At 45.1% G+C, this 19,562-nt stretch overlaps 1 protein-coding gene across 13 annotated transcripts in view; it reads left to right on the forward strand.

Moving 5' to 3' along the window:
• The window catches only part of MVB12B (multivesicular body subunit 12B), a 187,260-nt gene that overhangs the window by 63,891 nt on the left and 103,807 nt on the right, over positions 1-19,562 (forward strand). For all 13 annotated transcript variants that reach the window (XR_005983026.1, XR_005983027.1, XM_041724472.1 and 10 more), the window contains 3 exons: positions 294-390; positions 7,448-7,577; positions 11,448-11,570. Coding sequence is in view for 11 of the 13 variants with exons in the window: in XM_041724472.1 (XP_041580406.1) it covers positions 294-390; positions 7,448-7,577; positions 11,448-11,570 (350 nt within the window). In the remaining 2 variants the exon portion in view is untranslated. The remainder of the gene's footprint in view (positions 1-293; positions 391-7,447; positions 7,578-11,447; positions 11,571-19,562) is intronic.

Here is a 19,562-nt window from a genome sequence, read left to right on the forward strand (position 1 = left end):
CACAGCTGCCCTCTGCTGGGTGATGTCTTGAGCGTCTCCTGGGTCTCAGTCTTGCTAACCAAAGCAGGATCTGAGTGAATGGCTTTGAGGTGCCACAGAGAAGCTCCTTCCCGGGGGCCACCTAAGTCCCTGTGTTGCCACTGGGAAACATAGAGTGGTACCTACTCTAATTAACCTGCTGCCGTAAAGCTGCACGAGTCATTGTGTTAAATATGCATCTCAAAGCCAAAATGGCAAACCCACCACAGGGGTGTTCAGATTAATAGTCTGTATCTCTTTTCTTTCTTCCCAAGAGTCATTTAGGGAACGTGCTAGTGGATATGAAGCTCATTGACATCAAGGACACTCTGCCTGTAGGCTTCATCCCAATTCAGGAGACAGTGGACACACGTGAGTCTCCTTTTAGTACCACTCATCACAATGGGATTTTTTTCTTCCTCCAGGTGTATTTTTAGATGTTTTGTATGTGCATTTTTCTTTGGGAACATTTTAGGAGGTCTTGCTGCATGCCCATGAATAAACCCTGCTGCTTTTGATGCGTGTCTGACTTGGTTCTCCAAGGAGTTTGTGGTGTTCTGGGAAGCAGCATGAAAATGAGCAGAATGTCCTTTTCTCTTAGAATGGGCTCCCTGCTGAATCGGCTCGCCCAAGAACAGAACGGTGAAACTGGGTATAGTTTCTACTTAGTCCATCCTCTGGTGTCGTTGAAGCCAAGCTTGGCACAAAACCCAGAAGCAAAAGGAAAAAAAAATCAAAGACGCCAAAGGAATATAAGTGCAATAATGTCCTTATTTTTGGCTTTTGGAACACACAAGAAAAGCCAGAATCAGAAAGACTGCATGTTAGAGGACACAGGATCGAATTTCAGTAAATACTCTGACCCCGAGCCACACCCAGCAGAAGTAAGTCACTGACACACCGAAGCTTCTTCAGGATCCTGGAGGGTTTGAAGCTCTTGTCACACCTGTCAATTATTAAATTATGCTGGAAAATCCCTGGATAGTTGAACCTCCTCATTTTGATATAACTTAACTTGTTTTATTTTTAGTTACTGTCACCAACTTTAGGATATCACCAACAGTGAAGCAGTAAATGGAAAAATACAGAGCATCCTTTCCTTATTACACTTGATTCATTTATGAAATCCTATATCTCAGTCTTGGTCATCATGCACGCTTTAGTTTTCCATAGTTAGCCCCATTTTGTGTCCATAATCTTTTGCTATTTTCTCATTAGCATTTCATATAGACTAGACTTTGCATTTCTACATAGATGCCACACAGCCATTATTTTCATGAAACAACATGAAAACATATTGCATATTTCTAGTGCTCTCACTTTGGGACATTTTGCTTTTACTTGTTATTATATGGATTAGCTAATAATCATGATAGCTGATATGTAGTACAATACTTACCACATGCTAACTGCCAAGGTAAATGCTTTAAGTACCTGACATCACTGGATCTCTAGAAAACCCCTGTTTGAAGATGGGTATTGTTATACCTGTCCCATATGAGGAAAATGGGACACGGCAACTACTGAGTGTTTGAAGAACTAATCCACGATCACACTTCTGGAAGTGGGGAAGTAACTAGAAGACACGCCTAAGTCTGACTCCAGCCATACTGTTAATCACAGTGCCACCCTGTCCATCACATGTGGTTAAGTGCCTTTTACAGATAGATTTTATATATTTATGCATCAGATGTTGTTGATAACAGTTCTATTGAGATATAACTCATATACCATTAATTTATCCACTTGAAGTGCACAATTCAGTGGTTTTTAGGGTATTCACAGAATTGTGTGACTACTACCACAATTAATTTTAGAACATTTCTTCATACACACACCCCCAAAAAACTTGTACCCATTAGCAGTCACTCCCCATTTCTCTCTGACCCTCACCTGTCCACCAACAGTGCACAAGGCTTCCAGTGTCTCCACATGTCCACCAACACATGTTGTTATTACTCTGGCCAATTCAGAGGACATGAAGTCTCTCATGGTTTTGATCTGCATTTCCTGATGGTTAATGGTGTTGAGCATATTTTTGTGTGCTTGTTGGCCATTTTTATATCTCCTCTGGAGAAATGTCTTTTCTGATCCTTTGGCATTTTAAATTAGATTGTCTTTTTATTATTGAGTTATAAATATTTTAACATATTCTAGATAAAAGCCCTGTATCAATTATTCACAAAATTTTCTTTCTTTCTGTGGGTTTTCTTTTCCCTTTCTTGATGTCCTTTGAAATACATAAGGTTTTTATTTCGTTGGAGTTCCATTCATTTACTTTTTTCCTTTTGTTGCTTATGTTTTTGGTATCATACCTAAGAAAGCATTGCTTTATCCAAGGTCACTAAGATGTATACCTGCGTTTTTTTTCTGAGGATTTTATATTTTTCACTCTTACACTTATGCCTTTGATCCATTTTGAGTTAACATCTATGTATAGTATAAGATAGGGGTCTACCTTTATTCTTTTGCATGTTAATGTCATGTTGTTCCAGCACTATTTGTCGAAAAGGCTATTCTTTCCCCCATGGAATTGTTTCAGCATCCTTGTTGAAAATCAGTTGACCATAAATGTGAGTTTGTTTCTGGACTCTGAGCTCTCTTACATTGATCTGTATATGTCTTTCCTCATGCCAATACCACACAGTCTTTTTTTTTTAAATAATAAATTTATTTTTTATTGGTGTTCAATTTGCCAACATACAGAATAACACCCAGTGCTCATCCCGTCAGGTGCCCCCCTCAGTGCCCGTCACCCATTTATCCCCACCCCCCCACCCTCCCCCCCTTCCACTACCCCTGGTTCATTTCCCAGAGTTAGGAGTCTTCATGTTCTGTCTCCCTTTCTGATATTTCTTACCCATTTCTTCTCCCTTTTCTTCTATTCCCTTTCACTATTATTTATATTCCCCAAATGAATGAGACCATATGTTTGCCCTTCTCCGATTGACTTATTTCACTCAGCATAATACCCTCCAGTTCCACGTTGAAGCAAATGGTGGAATACCACACAGTCTTGATGACAGTGGCTTTGTGGCAAGTTTTGAAACCAGGAAGTATGACTCTTTCACCCTCGTTCTTCCTTTTCAAGATTATTCTGGCTATTCTGGCTATTTTGGCTATTCCTTTGAATTCCCATATGAATTTTTAGACTTAGTCTGTTTCTCCAAAGAAGCTACCTAGGATTTTGATAGAAGTGGTGTTGAATCTATAGCTCAGTTTGGGTACACATAGGTTCTGAATGATTTTCTTGTGATGAGTTTCCAAGTACTGGAGGCTCCTGGGTCTTGGGGACTCTACGATCTCCTCCCGCCTTTTTCCGCCTTCTTCTACAAGCGTTTTCCTCATCTTCAAGCACCCTATACTTTACGCAAACCAAGGCACACACTGTGCGCTCTTCACACTTGTTTCTTTCCTGATGCTACTTATTTGCTTGATCGAAATGCTTGAAGGAAAGCTTCCACTCTGAGTGTCCACACCCCAAATCTTTCAAGGGTGAGCTTTCATTCTGCACCCCCTGTGTGAAACTATCTCTGATCCCTAGATGCCAGTTTCAAGCAAGCTCTTCTGCACAGTCAGTGAAGATTGATAAATGCCTTATGTAAACACCACAGGCTTTGCAAGAGACATGGTGGCTGACTCACATACTGGCCTTTCCCTCCAGGCACTTAGTTTGGTGGGTGACCTGAAAACAGGAAGTTGCATTACAATGTAATCAGATGGAGCTCTCCTCAGAGATCAGGGACCCTCTGCCTTCTTTGCTGCTTTTCATCACACCTGGCACAGCACACATTCAGTAAAGGGAGGGAGGGAAGTAAGCACTGCAGGTTAGAGTGCCCAGAAGCCAAAGGAAGTCATAGATTCTGTTTCTCGCCTCATACTTCGACTTTGTCAGGACACACTGCGGCTCAGCAGAGGGTGAGTAGCACTTGGGCCCTGGAGTCAGACTCCCCTAATTCTGAGTCTGGCTTTGCCACTCACAGCTTTAGCACCCCAAGCAACTGACTTCATCTTTCTGGGTCTCAGTTTCCTTATCTGTAAAATGGGGGATTACCCATTTTAATGGTAATTTTAATTACCCTACCTTATAATGTTGCTTTTAGCTTGCATTATAGCATTTTACGTGTTTTCCACATATCTTCACTACTTAACCTTTTTCTTTGAGGGTGAGATCTGCATTTAATTCATTTTTGAGGCACCAGAGACACCTACTGTATGTAGTGCCTTGCTCAGAGGATGGGCTCCATAAAGATAAGCTTTATTAATCTCTGTTGCCAAATTAACTTCCAGAAGTACCAGTTCACAGTGCCACTAATGATACAGGCTTGTGCCTGTTTTCCACAGGCCTGCCAGCATAGGTTTTAAATTTTTATTCAGTTTTATTGTTCTAATTTTATTTAATTTTCATGTCATTTATTAGCAAGACTGAACATTTTCAAAAGTGTTTGCTTGCTGCTTTTGCTTATTCTTGTATGACTTGCCTGCTTAGGAACTAAAATTGCCTTGTAGACTTCTGTTAATTTCCCACTTCTCCTTCATGCTTTTCTTAGTTTCAAAATTTGCATTGGTGTTCATTTTTGACAACTAATTGACTTATAATGTCTTTATATTGATATACTCTAGAGCCACAAGGGATTTCCCATTCTGCATTTCCTCTTAATTTGTTGAACCAGTTAAGTGAGGAGGCCAGGGCTGCATCCTGCCTGGGCCTGTGGTCTAGTTGTGATGGGGCCCCAGTGATCCTAGGTAGGAAGCCTCTTCCCCATGACAGTTGCTGCTGGTGGACATTCTCAGGGCAGGACCTGGCATCATCAAGAAGTGTCTCATTAACAAGGAGAGTGGGTTTAGGGGAGCCTGTTTATTTGGGTTTTATGGTCATTTCCTGGAGCCTTTCCCCAGGGCACAGGTGAGCCCAGGCTGACCAGATTAACCTGTGGTCAGCTCTGTGCAGTTTCAGTGCATTTAAGGCCCTGATTTCATAAAGTCAGCCAAAGAGATGAGACTCCTGTAATGAATTTAAAATAGTTTGTGGCTATCCACACAGTACTTAAAAACTGGAAGACTGTTTGTTTTAGTAAAGTGCTGTATCCTTTCTCTGTGTTCATTAGCATGACTGAACACATTTCTATTGACTCTGTATAATATGTTTACTTAAAATTAGGCCTTGTTTAAGCATGTGTAATTAGTGGCTCCATCTCTTACCCCACATTGCTGTAGATGGAGGAATAGAGCAAAGAGCAGCATGGCAAAAGCAAGTAATATACCTGCATTTTCTCACCTTCACACTTTCCAAAGTCTGGAAAGTCTATTAGCTGGTCTTACCAGCTAATAGTTTTTGAAGGTGCAATGTTGGTCTGGGTGTTTTCCCCCGAATGCAATCCATGTCTCGTAGGGTTCAATGTCTGGGGTCTGGCTTCAGGACATTATTACTCATAGCTCATAGATCTGATCCCCTAGCCCTCAGTTTCCTTGCCTGGTTTGAAAAGAACCCACCAAGTTTCTGAGTTTCTGCCTGGCTCTTTAAAAAGCACCCTCCCCCCAGTCAACAATAAGATAACACCACAGATGGTCATCTCTCTTTGGTCAAGCCAAGACCAATGGCATGCCTGTCCTTCCCTGCCCCTTTGTTATCTGATTTGAGTGAACTTACTTCCTGCTCCAGAAGTGAAAGGTCTTGAAAGTCAGTGCCAAACACTGCCATTAATTGTGTACCGGAGGCTTACTGGTAATAATGATGATGAGAGCATTCATGGCTATGCTTTATTGAGCACTTACTATGTGCCAGGCACTGGTCTAAGTGAAGCATGTAATGTGTTATCACATTTCATCCGCCCAACATCCCTTTGGAATGGGGTTTCACTAACTTCCTTTTATAGATAATGAAACCTAGACTCAGAGAAATTAAGTCACTTGCCTTAGATCATAGAGCTGATGGCAGAGTTGGAATTTCAACCAGGCACATCTGACTCATGTATCTAGTGGCTGCAGTTGATTGAAATTCATACTTAAAAACCACAAATGAACAAACAAAAAACACCTGGTTGGTCACCATTGGAGATTGCTAGGTCACCATTGGAGATTGCTAGGGCCTTAAATGCACTTCTCTCATTGCTCTAAAACTTAATAAGAGCAAAGAATCACATATTTCTCTTTCCTATACCAAAGCTTTTTCAAGGAGACCAAGTAGTTGAAGAAGACAAGTTATTTTTTATGTAGAATTCCAGCTAATGAATACAGAAGGAATCCAGAACTAGAAATCACCATTTTGAAAACTTTGATGAGATTATGGATCTAGGCAACAGTCATCGGGATAAAAACACTGCTCAAAGAATGGTTGTTGGGGACTTTAATCCAAGTACTCGACCAACACCACCGAACCCATGCAGGGTGGCACAGCTGGACTCCATGCCTCGTGACAGGATGCCATTGGACACATATGCATCACTTGTGAAGAATTCCTACCTAACCAAAAAATAATCTAACCTGAATCTAATCAAGCCTTTTGCTCTAACTGCTACTTCACAGGAAATATAGGAGGATGACCCAATTTCACCAACTTAGCAGCAACCTAAAGGAAAGAGGAGGGTGGGGGAGCTTGTAACAATAAAAGGAGCTTAAGAGACCTAACAACCAGATCCAGTGCATAGACATCATTTGGATCTTGATCCAGGCAAAGCAATAGTTAAATGGTAATTTTGAGACAATGGAGAAAGCTTGAATATAGACTATCTACTGAGTGATACTAAGGAATCATTGTTCATTTTGTTAGATATGATAATAGCCTGCTGGTCATATTAAAACAAATTGTTTGCTATGGATGCCTACTGAGATATTGAGGGGTGACATGACATGGTGTTGGGATTTGTTTTAAATCCTCCAGCAAAACTACAAGGAAGTGGGGGAAGGTGACAAAAGCAGCTTGTCTATTGTTGACAGTGTTGAAACTGGTTGACGGGAACAAGTGGATTCCCTCTGTTGTCCTCCCCACTTTGGGGAATGTTTGAAAATTTCTATAATAAAAAGTAAAAAAGAAGAAAAGTCCACATGGCAAAAAGTGTTAATACTCAGGGGTCTGTGTGTATGTCCCTGATGGCCTTAGCAGCAAGCAGATGGTGGCTATGGCATTTAAAAACCAGCCCTATGGGTTTATTCCAAGCTGCTTCTCCTTACAGAGATGTGTGTACCCCTGGGAGCCCTTCCTGGCAGGGGTGCCTGGAGGTCAGGTCCCGGATGCAGGGCAGGGTGACTGGTGTCCACTCTGCAGTCATGGCCTCTGCACTCTGTGGAGAGCAGGAGGGGTACAGCCCAGCGACTCAGATGGCCAGTCGCTTCTGCCGCTAGGAAGGGAACGTGACAGGAGACACAGCATTCAGAATAGAGATGTTGGCATCTGTGGAAGATTCATACCTTTTCTTGTCCTTTTCTTCAGAGGAAGTGGCTTTTAGAAAAAAGAGGCTGTGCATTAAATTTATCCCACGGGATTCAACTGAAGCTGCAATTTGTGACATTCGGATCATGGGGCGGACCAAACAGGCCCCTCCTCAGTACACGTTTATTGGGTAAGTCTTAGTAACACAGATGTCATCTCTTCTCTCTGCTGAGAGAGCTCAGGTCGCTCCTGGGGATGAAGTCTTTAGACTGGGTGACCTACAAGGCTCTTGGCCACCTGCCTCTCATTGCTGCCCTTCTGCTATGGTGCTGCCAGTCCAGACACGGAGCTCTTGACCTCTCCATGCCTTTGTTCATGCTGCTTGCTCCACCTAACAATCTTTCCTTCCTTTGTCCTTTTCCGTGTTCATCCTTAGGCTCCTCGGGGGCCTTTCCACATACCCAAAGGCCTAGGTGTTCTCTCCTTTTTGACCACTCAGCCTCAACTCTCTGTATTGTTTATTCACCCCACTAGAATTTGAGGAGCACCCATTTGTACCTCTGGGCCAGAGACTCAGAATATGGTGGTGAATGAGCAAGCAAAGACTGGCTCTTGTGGAGTTAGATTCTAACAGGGGAGACAAGCAACAAACAAGAAACAAATGAGTGAGACCATTTCAGTCAGTGGCAAAAATGAAACAGCAATGAATGGAGGCTACTTCAGTAAGGGTGTCAGTGGAGGCAGGTGACATGTGGCAGAGATACAAATGTCAAGAAGAAACCAGCCATGTAGAGATTTGAAGGCAGAGCCTTCTAAGCTCAGGAGAAGAGCAAGTGTAAAGGTGGGATTGAGTGTGGTGTGTTCAGGAGCAGAAAGAAACTCAGTGTGGCTGACATGGGTGATCGAGGATGAGTTGGGCTTTGGAGTGAGCAGTTAGCAGGACTTCATACAACATGGCGGCAGTTTGGATTTTATTCCAAGCACACTGGAGAGCCACTGGAGGGTCTGAGTCAGGAAGAAACATGAATATCACATGACTAGATGATAATTCCTTGTGCATTTCATTGGTCTGAAATTCATCTTCCATAAGTAGAGGACAGCTGAGGGCTAGGCCCGCTGTGTCTTGTTCACAGAGGCCCAACTCTGTAGCTGTCTTATAAATACGAAGTACAGGGAATGTCAGGATTTCACTCTGGATTCTTGCTTGCAAGTGGCAGGAAATCCAAACCCAGGCTGGCTCAAACAAAAGGAAGAATTTGTTGGGTGGCATAACAGCAGAGTTCAGGGGCAAGATGGCTTCAGGTGTGGCTCAAAGTAAGTGCTCAGGAGACATCACTAGGTTCTAGTTTCCCCGTTTACCTCCTTGCTCTAATTCTATGTGGTGGATCCCATTCTTCCACATGTTCTCCCCTAGTGGACTAATGGTGGTGAAATTGCTCCACCTACTTTTCCTCCAAGTTCAATTTCTGAGGCAAAGAGCAAGTCTATGTTCTTCACAATTCAAACAGGTTCTAGAATTCAGTCTCACTGTTCTTGATTGATCTCACTGGGATCCTGTGGACCCTGAACCCATCACTGCTCCTTGGAAAGGTGTCATTACCTGAGAAACCAGGCCTGAGCTTGGAAATAGGATTGGCTCCATTGGAACCAAGGGGCTAAGACTGAGGCACTGATTGCCCCCCAAATATGGAAGGAAGGCAGAGAGTCAGAAAGAGAGCTAAATGATGCTGGATATCCAGAAGATAAAAGATATTCATTATATTCAGTCAACTGAAATTCAGATCTCTCAAGCTCATGAATCCCCTAGATGGTTTTCAGCATCCCTCTCTCTTTGGCCAGCCCTGCAGATATCCTGCTCCTCCTCATGGGTCCCCATGGGTGTGTTCTCCTGCTTGGCTTTTGCAGTGGCCTCTGGATCTGGGTTGTGCTGTTTTGTTTCTTGTTCACCTGATCCCAGGTCTTCACTCTACAAACTGAGCCTTTCTCCTTGGGTCTCTCCCCGTGGGTGATGGCCCAGAGGTGTGTTTGCATGAAGCACCTGGGGAGCAGGTGTCACATAAACAGATGATTTGCATCCTGGTGCTTGATAGTTTGTTTAGACTCTTTGGCTGTGAAATCTGAATGTCTCAGGATTCTGGGATCATCCCCTTCCTACACACTCCAAAGTCTTGCAACATGGTTTAAACTAATTATATAAACAGGATTACAGGAAGAGGAAATAGTTAAGAGAATGACTGTACTTCAGGTACCTAGAAGCAGCCATTTACATAGAAATAGTAGAAACCAACAATTTATTAATGAATTTTTAAAGTCTAATTTCAGTTACTATATGTATTTTTAATTACAAGCTATTGTGCTTTAAGACACTCCATTTTTAACAATTAACAATTCTGAAGAATAGATGGTTACCACATATGTCTTGATAGTCAATACTAGAATATTTTTTTTTATATCTTTTAAAAAGATTGCTAAATAAAGCACATTTTGCATCATCTTAGGGCAAAAATTCCTTTCCAGAAGAAGACGATTCCAGTGTTATTTTTAAGGAAGGAAAAAAGAACAGTCTCCAGAACTCTGAGTCACCTTTTTCTTAAGAATGAGCACATATAGGGACACCTTGGTGGCTCAGTGGTTGAGCATCTGTCTTTGGCTCAGGTTGTGATCCCAGGGTCCTGGAATCGAGTCTCGCATCAGGCTCCCTGCATGGAGTCTGCTTCTCCCTCTGCCTGAGTCTCTGCCTCTCTGTGTGTGTCTCATGAAAAAATAAATTTAAAAAATTGTTTTTAAATGAGCACATACATTACTCTGCAAGAGTTCAGGGTTGTCCACTGAAAGAGCCAAATCTGAGTCTGAGAGCAGCCTCTCCCAGGTTGAGACCCTGTGGCCATGCTGAGGTGTGATGGAACAGAGAGTGAGGGGAATCAGCCCTCTGATGAGACATGATCATGGTTTAGGATAGTTCCTGAGAAGCTACCAAAAGTCTCCACTGAATAAATATGTCCTCATCATTTGATGAGATGCAGTTCTATGGGGCAGTTGAGACATTTCAAGTTGGATGTGGCTACAATAATCCCATTCCAGTTCCTAAGACCAAACCTGTCTCATAAACACTCCTAATAGGGTGAGGTAAGTGTGCACATCAGGGAACAGGAGACCTGATGTGACATCTGTTAAGCCCTTTTGTGACCACTCTTGGTTTTAGTGGCCTGTGGGGCACATGCCTCAGGCTTTGTGGTTCAAAGAGGTCTCCTCAGCTTCCCCCAAGAATGAAGCCAACTGCAGTTGACATCCAGGCAGTAGGAGCTTTATCCAGAAGTTGGGACATGTCCTTGAGCAGGGTGCAGCTAATTCCCCAACAGGTAAAACAAAACAAAAACAAAAACAAAAACAGGCACATGGGGGTGCCTGGGGGGCTCAGTCAGTTAAGCATCTGCCTTCTGCTCAGGTCATGATCCTGGGGTCCTCGGATCAGCCCTGAGTTGGGCTCCCTGCTCAGCGAGGAGCCTTCTTCTCTTTCTCCCCCTGCCCCTTCCCTTCCCCACTCATGGGCTCTCATTCTCTCTCTCTCTCTCTCTCTCTCTCTCTCTCTCTCTCTCTCTCTCTCTCTCTCTCAAATCAATAAAATCTTAAAAAACAAAAACAAAAACAATACAGACACATGCATCCATTCACCCATTGTTTCCCTACCTGTCTCACCCTAAACATATAAAGTACTTGAAGTGGATTACTACATAATTACCTATAATGAAGTGGCAAAATAAAAAGAATTTTGAAGACTGAGTACCAAGGAAAATGTCCATAGTATACAGGAAGGCAGGCGCCAGGGTAGGTAAAGTGGCATATCAGAGAGCCTGCCTTGTTGGGGCAGCTGACTTCCCTTCAGGCTCTGAACCCTGATACCCAGAGCACCAAGGGAGGTGATGTAACTGATCTTGGTGGGCAAGAGTCGACTCCTTAGTGTTTGAGGCTCTGATTCTTTTGAATGAGTTGGTTTGCTTTATTGCTCAGGTAAATGCTTTGTGTTGAACCGCACCGTGAATATTTCTCTTTTCTCCTATAGGGAACTGAACAGCATGGGGATCTGGTATCGAATGGGCAAAGTACCAAGGAATCATGACTCATCTCAACCCACAACACCTTCCCAGTCATCAGCTGCTTCCACCCCAGCCCCCAACCTCCCCAGGTGAGGCCTCGTCAGTGGTGTCTTGTGCTGCTATGCATGTCACAGTGATGTGGTTTTGAGTCACACTGCAGAACATTTTAAAACACCCTCACCTCCTATCTACTGTAAACTGCAGAAGCAATACACCACTAGAGGAGATTTTTTAAAAATCCAATTAGAAATATTTGCATTACATGAATGTGAAGGCCATTCTGTATTCTGTCTTGTACGTATTCTGCAGGCTCCAAAGACAGCAGAATATGCAACTTTAAATTGGCTTGCAATTTATTCTAAAGAGTTCATAGCTGCACACAAATACATGATTTGTAGCCATGTGGTTGGGAACTCTGGCCATAAGAAGGTAGAGTTCCTTCTCTGCCTTGGTCAGCAGCTCATTGGAGGTCTGGTAAGTAATTTTGTTCATTTTCATATCAGTTTTTTTTTTCCCAGGGAGCCACAGACCAAGAAATGGGTAATTTGGGTTTGAGAGAATTGTGAGAAGGTTTTCAGGAGATGTTGGTTTCAGTAATTCCACAAAGAAATTGGGTGAGCAAACTGGTCACTCTGCATCTGATTTCAGTTTTAATAGAGGTAGTAATGGTCTCTGCAAAAAAGCAGGTATAAAAAGAATCTTTTCAAATAAAAAAGACCTCTTACCTCTCAGTACTTATCATGGTGAGCATTGCATAATGTCGGGAATTGTTGATTTCTTATGTTGTGCACCTGAAACTAATACAACATTATATGTCAACTATAGTTCAATAATAAAAAATATCCACTGCCTTACTAGTACTGAATTATTTGAGGGCAAGAAACAAACAACAATGAGGGATTAAATTTGAAAAATGGATTACAAAAGTAAATAAAACAAGAATTGGTAAGGCAGTGCTGTTTGGGGGCTGATACCACATACATGAGAATGAGTCTGAAAGCTTCCACGTGGATAAAGAAAGATGAACAGTGTCTGTCAGGAATAGACTGTGGAGCTCCTCCCGGGCACCAGGAAGTGTAGAGGAGAGGGTGGGAAAGCCACAGATTCTCTTCAGGCTGCTCCTCTAATTGAGGGTATGTCCCTCAATTAGAAGAGTGCCACTGTCGTGAGCCAGCAACTCAGAGGACTCTGTCCTTTGGGACATACCCCATAAAGACAGTCTGGTCTTTCTCGTGACAGTTTCCACCAACCCAGAATGATACTTCAACTTGACTACCCTGAGTCTCCTGAAACTTGACAAGTAGTTGTTAGTCTCACTTTGGTAGGAAGAGCCACTGAGCTCCCCAGAGTCAGACTGAGCAGTGGAGTGTCTCCAGTTTCAGAGTACAAGGCTTACCACTGCTCAACTCAGCATTTTCATGTTCCTTTCTCAATACCCAGGGCACCAGCACAGCTGCTGTCACTGTTAGCTGTGCTAGGGGTCAGCTCAGGCCTGTCACCTGTGCTTGGGCCAGCTCAAACCATAGCCCCAGAGTGGTCACAGCTGCTTCCCATTGACATCACATGGCCTGGAAGGGCCTAGATGTGGGCTCCACCTCCAGGCAGGTTATAACTTTGTGTTGGATAAAGAGCACTGATTCTCCCTGTTAAAGCAGGAAGAGCAACTTCCTCAGAAGCTTGCCAGTCAGCCAGAGGGCCCTAGAACACAAGCCACAGGGAGCTGAGCAGAATGGAAGGTAGTGTGTCAGAACAAGGGGTTTATAAGGTTTATATATTTTATGCAAAACTTATACAGTTTGTGGTTTACAATGGCTCCAAGGGAATTGGATCAGTTTTGCTTTACTTGCCAAATGAAACACATGTTAAAATTGTCCATATAAAATGTATTCCCACGTGACTGAGTTAAGTCCAACAGTATGCAGTAGGATCATCAAATGTCACACTAATGCTTCCCAGTAAACACCACTTGTCTGCCCCAAGCTCTCCTCTCCCATTACTGGGCAATAATTTCCAGGTGGCATGCACATCTCTGTGAGCCCTCCTAATGCCTTGGGGGAGGTTTGACGTCTTTGCTTTTTGTATTGTTTTCCTACTCAGTACCTTTGACTTTTAAAAATGAAGTGCTGATGTTTCACTCAATTTACACTGAAGGTTTATGAAATGATGAGCATCTTACTTCTTGAAGCTTGAGGTCTGCCTTCTTTCCAGCAGAAGAATCGGAGCGCTTTCTCTCTGGTGGTGAGCTGCTTGTTATCCTGTGTGGGGGTCTGCAGTGAGCCCATAGGGTATAGGCTTCCAAATCCAGCCCCCAAGACCTCTTCTCTCCCCCATTCCTAAGTTTCAGATTTTAAGCTCAACTGGTTGTCTCTTCTGCCCTTCCTTTTTCATGTTTCTGTGCCTTTGCTCATGTGGACACCTGTGGAACAGTGTGTCAAATCACCTGCCTTAGATGTCAGCTCAAATGCCTCCTCTTCCAGGAAGCCTTCCCTGAACACCTTGGGGCTGGGTTTTCCTCTCTGAGTGCTTCTTCCCAGCCATCATGCCTTCACCTTGGGTTTTGGTCACATCATGAACTCCTTGAGGTCAGGAACCGTGTCCAGTTCCTGTTACCTCCTAAGCGCTCCATCCAGATCCAGGCATGCATTCAGTCTTGCAGCAAATGCTTCTCCAACAGCCTAGGACCCTCTGCTGCAGCCTCCCTGCCCCTGATGACTCGTGAATCCCTAAGCACTCCTTGGGTCCTTCTCTGATTAGAGCATAAGCATTAGAAATACTTCCAAGTGTGGTCTTTTGTGTGGATGTAAGGATCCGGTGGCAAAGCAGGGGTTGGAGAGAGTGTGGTGATGCAGTGCCCTCTACTGACCAGATTTGGAGGTGGCCAGGAGGACTGGCCTGCTTGTTCCGAGCAAGGGACTACAGGCCCCTTTCCCAGCATATCCCTCTGCAGATTGCAAGGGACTAACAGAAGGGCCAGCAGCAGACCTTGTTGCCTGCTTGAACTCAAGCTTTTGTCTCAAAAGTTAAAAACGTGTTCTGCCTCCATTTCTCACGTTGTCACTCATATTTCAAAGAATTCCATGCCATTTTTTGGAGAGCTGTTATCCCCAGCTTATTTCAGGCAAAAGGCTCAGTAGGTGGACTTTTTCAGAGTAGATGAGTCCTAGCAGAACTGCCCTCTCCTTTCAGAGGCAAGTGTCAGCCCTGGGAACAAGTGCTTTCTGCCTGTTTCCTTCCTCTCTTGCTGTAGAGAATGCCAGCTCTGGGGTTGTCCTTTCAGAATGGCCGGGCCCCTAGAGAGGTGAGGGAGCCCCTTTGGCTGTATCCAGGAAATCAAACGAAATGTTTGATAAAGTTCATGGCAAAAGGCAGGATGACCCATCTCGGCAGAGCTCTTCCTCATTCAATGATTCTTCACCTCACCTGCATACATCTCTGCACAACTTTCCTGACCACTTCCCAGTGAGAAGGGCATGCCACCTTTCTCCCTGGGTATCAGTGCTGCTCCACCCTCTACCTGTCTGCTTCATGCACCCTGATCAGCAAGGAGTGGCCTTGGGGCTGAGGCATGGTCCCATCTCCCCATCTGTCTGATGAGCTGGCCTCAACTTGCAAGTCAGCCTGTTACATACAAGTGGTCAGTTGGTCGGCAGATCCAGGCTTTTCTGCTTCTCTTCCATGCTGCTGCCTTGGGGCAGAGTGTAGGTACAAGAAACATCTTCCCGCTTCAACCAGAGCAGCCCCGCTCCTCTCTCACACACCAGCTCTTAAAGGTGCTTCTGCTGCTACTAGTTCCAAGGTTTGGAAAATCTCTGGGAGGAAGGTGGATTCACAATTGATAGAGCACGGGTTGCCCCGGAGTGTGGATAAATGAATGGCTTCATGTCATCCCAGGAGGGGGCCCCTAGTGGACTGCTGCCCCCTGGCTTGCTGAACAGTGGAACCAGTGCCTTGATAAAGACATCAGAGGTACACTTATCAAATTTGCAGATGACAAAGAGCCATTAGGGAGAGCTGATGTGCTGAATGACAGAATCAATACCCTGCATCTCCTCTACAGCTAGAACATCCTACTGGAACCAGGAGATGAAAGGTGATGGGTGGAAACAGACAGCACACCCCACCCCACCCCAGGTTAAAAAAAAAAAATCAATTGCACAAGAACCGCAATGAGGAGACCTGCTAAGGCGGTGATTTGTGTGCAGTGACCAGGCTGGGCATGAACTGGGGTTGCGTGGAACTCAGCCCAGTTTGCCCAGCATGTCCAGGAGGTAGTGTCCCACACCTGTCAGGTTCATTGGGAGGGTCACATCCACTGCCATGCACCACCTTGTAAAAGTTACCCAAATTAAGTACTGAATTTGGGTATGAGGAATTGCTGTTTTGACCTGAGGAGAGATAGGGCAGCTGGCTTCAGGTGTTTATATAGTCAAGCTGTAGAAGAGAAAGAAGTGTTTCCAGGTGGGGATGGGTCATTAGGCAGCCCCAGAAGACAAAAAAATTAGATCAAATGGACAGCAGTTTTAAGATGGTAGATTTAGGCTTAACATGTTCCAAAAATTAAGAAAGAATTTCCCAAAGGCAAAAATCCCATGGCACTGAAGAAGCACACTCCAGAGGTTGTGTGCTCCCAACCTCCAGCAGCTTTCAAACAGTTGGATTTTTAGACCTGCAGGGGTTCTTTATAAGCCTTATTTAGATTTGTCTTGTCCCCACCCTCAAAAATTCAGACTCCTGGGGTGCCTGGGTGGCTCAGTCGGTTAAATGTCTGAAACTTGACCTCAACTCAGGTCTTGATGTCAGGGTCATGGGTTCAAGCGCTGCTTGGGGCTCCACGCTGGGTGTGGAGCCTACTTGAGGAAAAAAAAAATTCAGACTCCACAGACTTGCATGGTAGGTCCTGCAGACATCTTGCCAAGGGTGACTCCAGAAGCTCCAGCCGGTGAGGAGGGTGCAGAGTTGGTGGGGGCTTGTCACCAGGGTCTGTGTGTGCAGCTTTCAGCACTTCCTCATCATCTGACTTGTGGCCGTTGTCCCCTTCTGCTCATCAATGCTTGGTGTCTGGGAAGAGGCTCAGAGAGCTGCAGAGGGCAGTGTGGCCCCCTCCCTGGGGTGGGGTGCACAGAGGGCCCCCGGCTGTGCTGACCCCATGTCTGGCATGTATTTTGTCCCTTTCAGAGTCCATGCAAAATAGGTAGTCTGGACTCCAGAGTTCTGGCATTTCTACCTTATGTGGACCCAGGGCTTGGGCTATCCTAGAAAAGATGGGAGTGTGTGGTTCTAGTAGCTCCACTAGTAGTTCAGGCCTGCACGTTGGCATGAGTCTTGCACTCTGCACTTCTGAAGGAGAAGCTGCCACCTCAGGCTACTGGTACGTCTTATGATCCTGCTGGATACATTGTCCCTCCCCCAGGAGAAAGTGTCCCACCCCCTCCTCCCCAAAGTCGCATAGCACTCACCACTTTGCCAGCTCTTGAGTCCTGCCCCACAGCTTCCACCTGAGAAGTGCAGCCTCGGGGGAGCCTCTCCCAGGTGCCAGGCGGGGCTGAGCCTCCTTTACAAGGCACATGGCGCTGCCCTGAGTTGTTCCGGTAATCTTCTGGTGATTTGTCAGCTCCCAGTGAGTTGTCAGTCACAGGTTCCAAAGTATGTTTCTTAGTGACAGACATAATTGTTCTTAACTTTTTGCGTGGATGTTATCAATCTGTGACAGATACTCTGGGAAATGGGGCATTTTGATTGCAGAAGATCTGTCACATGCATTTAGTCTTTCTCTCAGGGACACCAGGATTCAGTCACAACTTTTGCATGTCGATGTCAGGTTTTGAGAACATAGATCCTTGCTGACCTCAAAAACCGTTCCGTCACTCCAATCCTGGGGCTGTCATCTGAAAGGTTAATGGCTCTTCCTAAAGGAGAGAGACAATCACACTGCGAGGATCTGGAATTCAGGCTGTGCATGCCCAGGCTCGCCAGCCCCCCCCACCCCCATCACAGCCATTGTCATCAGAAACCCATGAGCCGCTATACTATGTGTCCCTGCTAGCCTCCCTGACCCCACCTTCCTGGGGACATGGGATCAACTCCGCCACTTGATCAACCCACAGAATAAGCCAGCAACTGGGACAGAGCCTCCGAGCACTGACTGGCATCCTGTTGGCTAAGCCCCTATCAGCGTTCAGTGAAAAGATGGGCTTTGTGCTGCAGAGGACATGTGTCACCTGCCCTGTTGTTGCAGGACTTGAATCGGAGGCCCGGGATGGCACCCACCAGGGAGGCCAGGTTTTTCCCTGTTGAGGAGAGGTGGAAAGCTTGGCACTGGAGACCTTGCCGATTAGGAGGCTCGGCCGGTTTTCCTGTCTTACAGGTTTCATGGAGGAGGAGAAGCCTTAGCCTAGGGGAGTGAAGGGGATTCCAGAGTTGAAAGCTCTTCTCTTTAAAGTTTCTCATTTATGAGAAGGATTGTTTGTCCTGCAACAAGGTGAGATTAGAAGCCAAGAGCCGATTCCAGGGATTTCATTTCCTCCCCCATAGTAGTAAACACTGTGTGACCTGGATTCCGAGCTCACTCCCATATGAATGAGAGACAGTTTGGGGGTATGGGAGCTTCAGGGGAACCCTCTGCTGTGGCCCACTGACGGAGGGCTTGGGGCTGGCTCTTCCTGCAAGGGCCTTCAGACCCTTGCCCCTCCACACGACATGCCCAGGCCCAACTGTGGGTCTGGCTTCCCTTGGGATCATTAGACTTTCTTTTCCTTCACACGAAAACCACACATATTTTTTGTTTATTTAGCTTTGAAGATGGGATACACATTTTCATATCCTTCCTTGCTGTGTCACCCCTTTGAAGATGAAGACTTAATGCAGATGTTTTTCACACAGCCCAAGCACCAACACTGTACACTTGAGTTCCCTTCTCTTTTCCATTGGCACTTTCAATCCAGTGCATTCACAAGTGCCAGCAGCCAGGGGTGTCTCTGAGAAGGGCTGTCCATGGGGTCAGACCTGAACACTGATTTAAGTCAAAGTTAGACTCGAGGTTGAACTTCCTGGGGCTGAGGCTTTATTTCAGTAGCTCACCTTTACATTCTTTGCCAAGAACATTAAAGCCCTAGGTTGCCTGCTGTCCTGTTGGGGTTTCCAGATTTGCACATGTTCTTTTTTCTTTCTGGAACCTTTGCTGGCTTCCTATTATCTGACTTACCTCCCACATCATCTTGCATTAATCAGATGATTCTCCTCTTGACTCCTGAGGACAGGATCCATCTCTGCTGTGGCCATTGCTATGTATCTCGGCCCGTGCCTGCCCCTGTCCTCCAGGAAGGGGCAAACCAGACTCCAGAAATCAGAGTTTTGGTCCCGTCCACCTTCCGGCCAGGGGGTAGCCTTCACCCCTTCTAGAAAGCCCGGCCCAGGCTGTTTTCTCCCTTCCCCTCCTCCAGCTGCTCCCATCAGACAATTTGGCATTTCACATTTTTCTGTCATTGCTACGTGTATTTATGTTTGGTCTTACGAATAGGTTTGCTGGCTTATTGATGACAGGGATTCTCCTTTTCCTTTCTGTCCTTTAAAGTTTCAGAAAAAGGCTAGTCACACAGAAATACAGATGATAACATCGTGCTCCCGTGTATGGAAACTTAGTATGAAACTTACTTTCAACTGTGTCCTCTCTCTTAATTCTGCAAGTGTTCAGTGCAGTGACCTTTGAACACCAGGTGCCTGGCACATGGGAAGTACTTGGAATATCTGTTGAATATATAAAGTGAACTGCTTTAGAGACAAAGAACCAGATATTCATATACTTGTCAATCCCTATGTCCATCTATTCTGCCAGAAAGATAGCCAGCCAGTAGAGACTTACATTATACCTGCTAAGTGTCCAGCACTTTCCAGTGATTTACAAATAAGAGCTCATTTAATCCTCATAATAGCTCTGTAAGTAGGCCACTATCATCACATCCACTTTAAAATGAGGAAACTGAGACCAAGGAGGTTAAATCCTTTCCCAAGGTCACACAGCTACTGAGTGAGGATTTGAACCCCCCCCCCCCCCCCGCCCCCAGCTGCCTGTGGCTTACAGACTG

The sequence above is a fragment of the Vulpes lagopus genome, chromosome 12 (assembly GCF_018345385.1).
Source record: "Vulpes lagopus strain Blue_001 chromosome 12, ASM1834538v1, whole genome shotgun sequence".
Classification (NCBI taxonomy): domain Eukaryota; kingdom Metazoa; phylum Chordata; class Mammalia; order Carnivora; family Canidae; genus Vulpes; species Vulpes lagopus.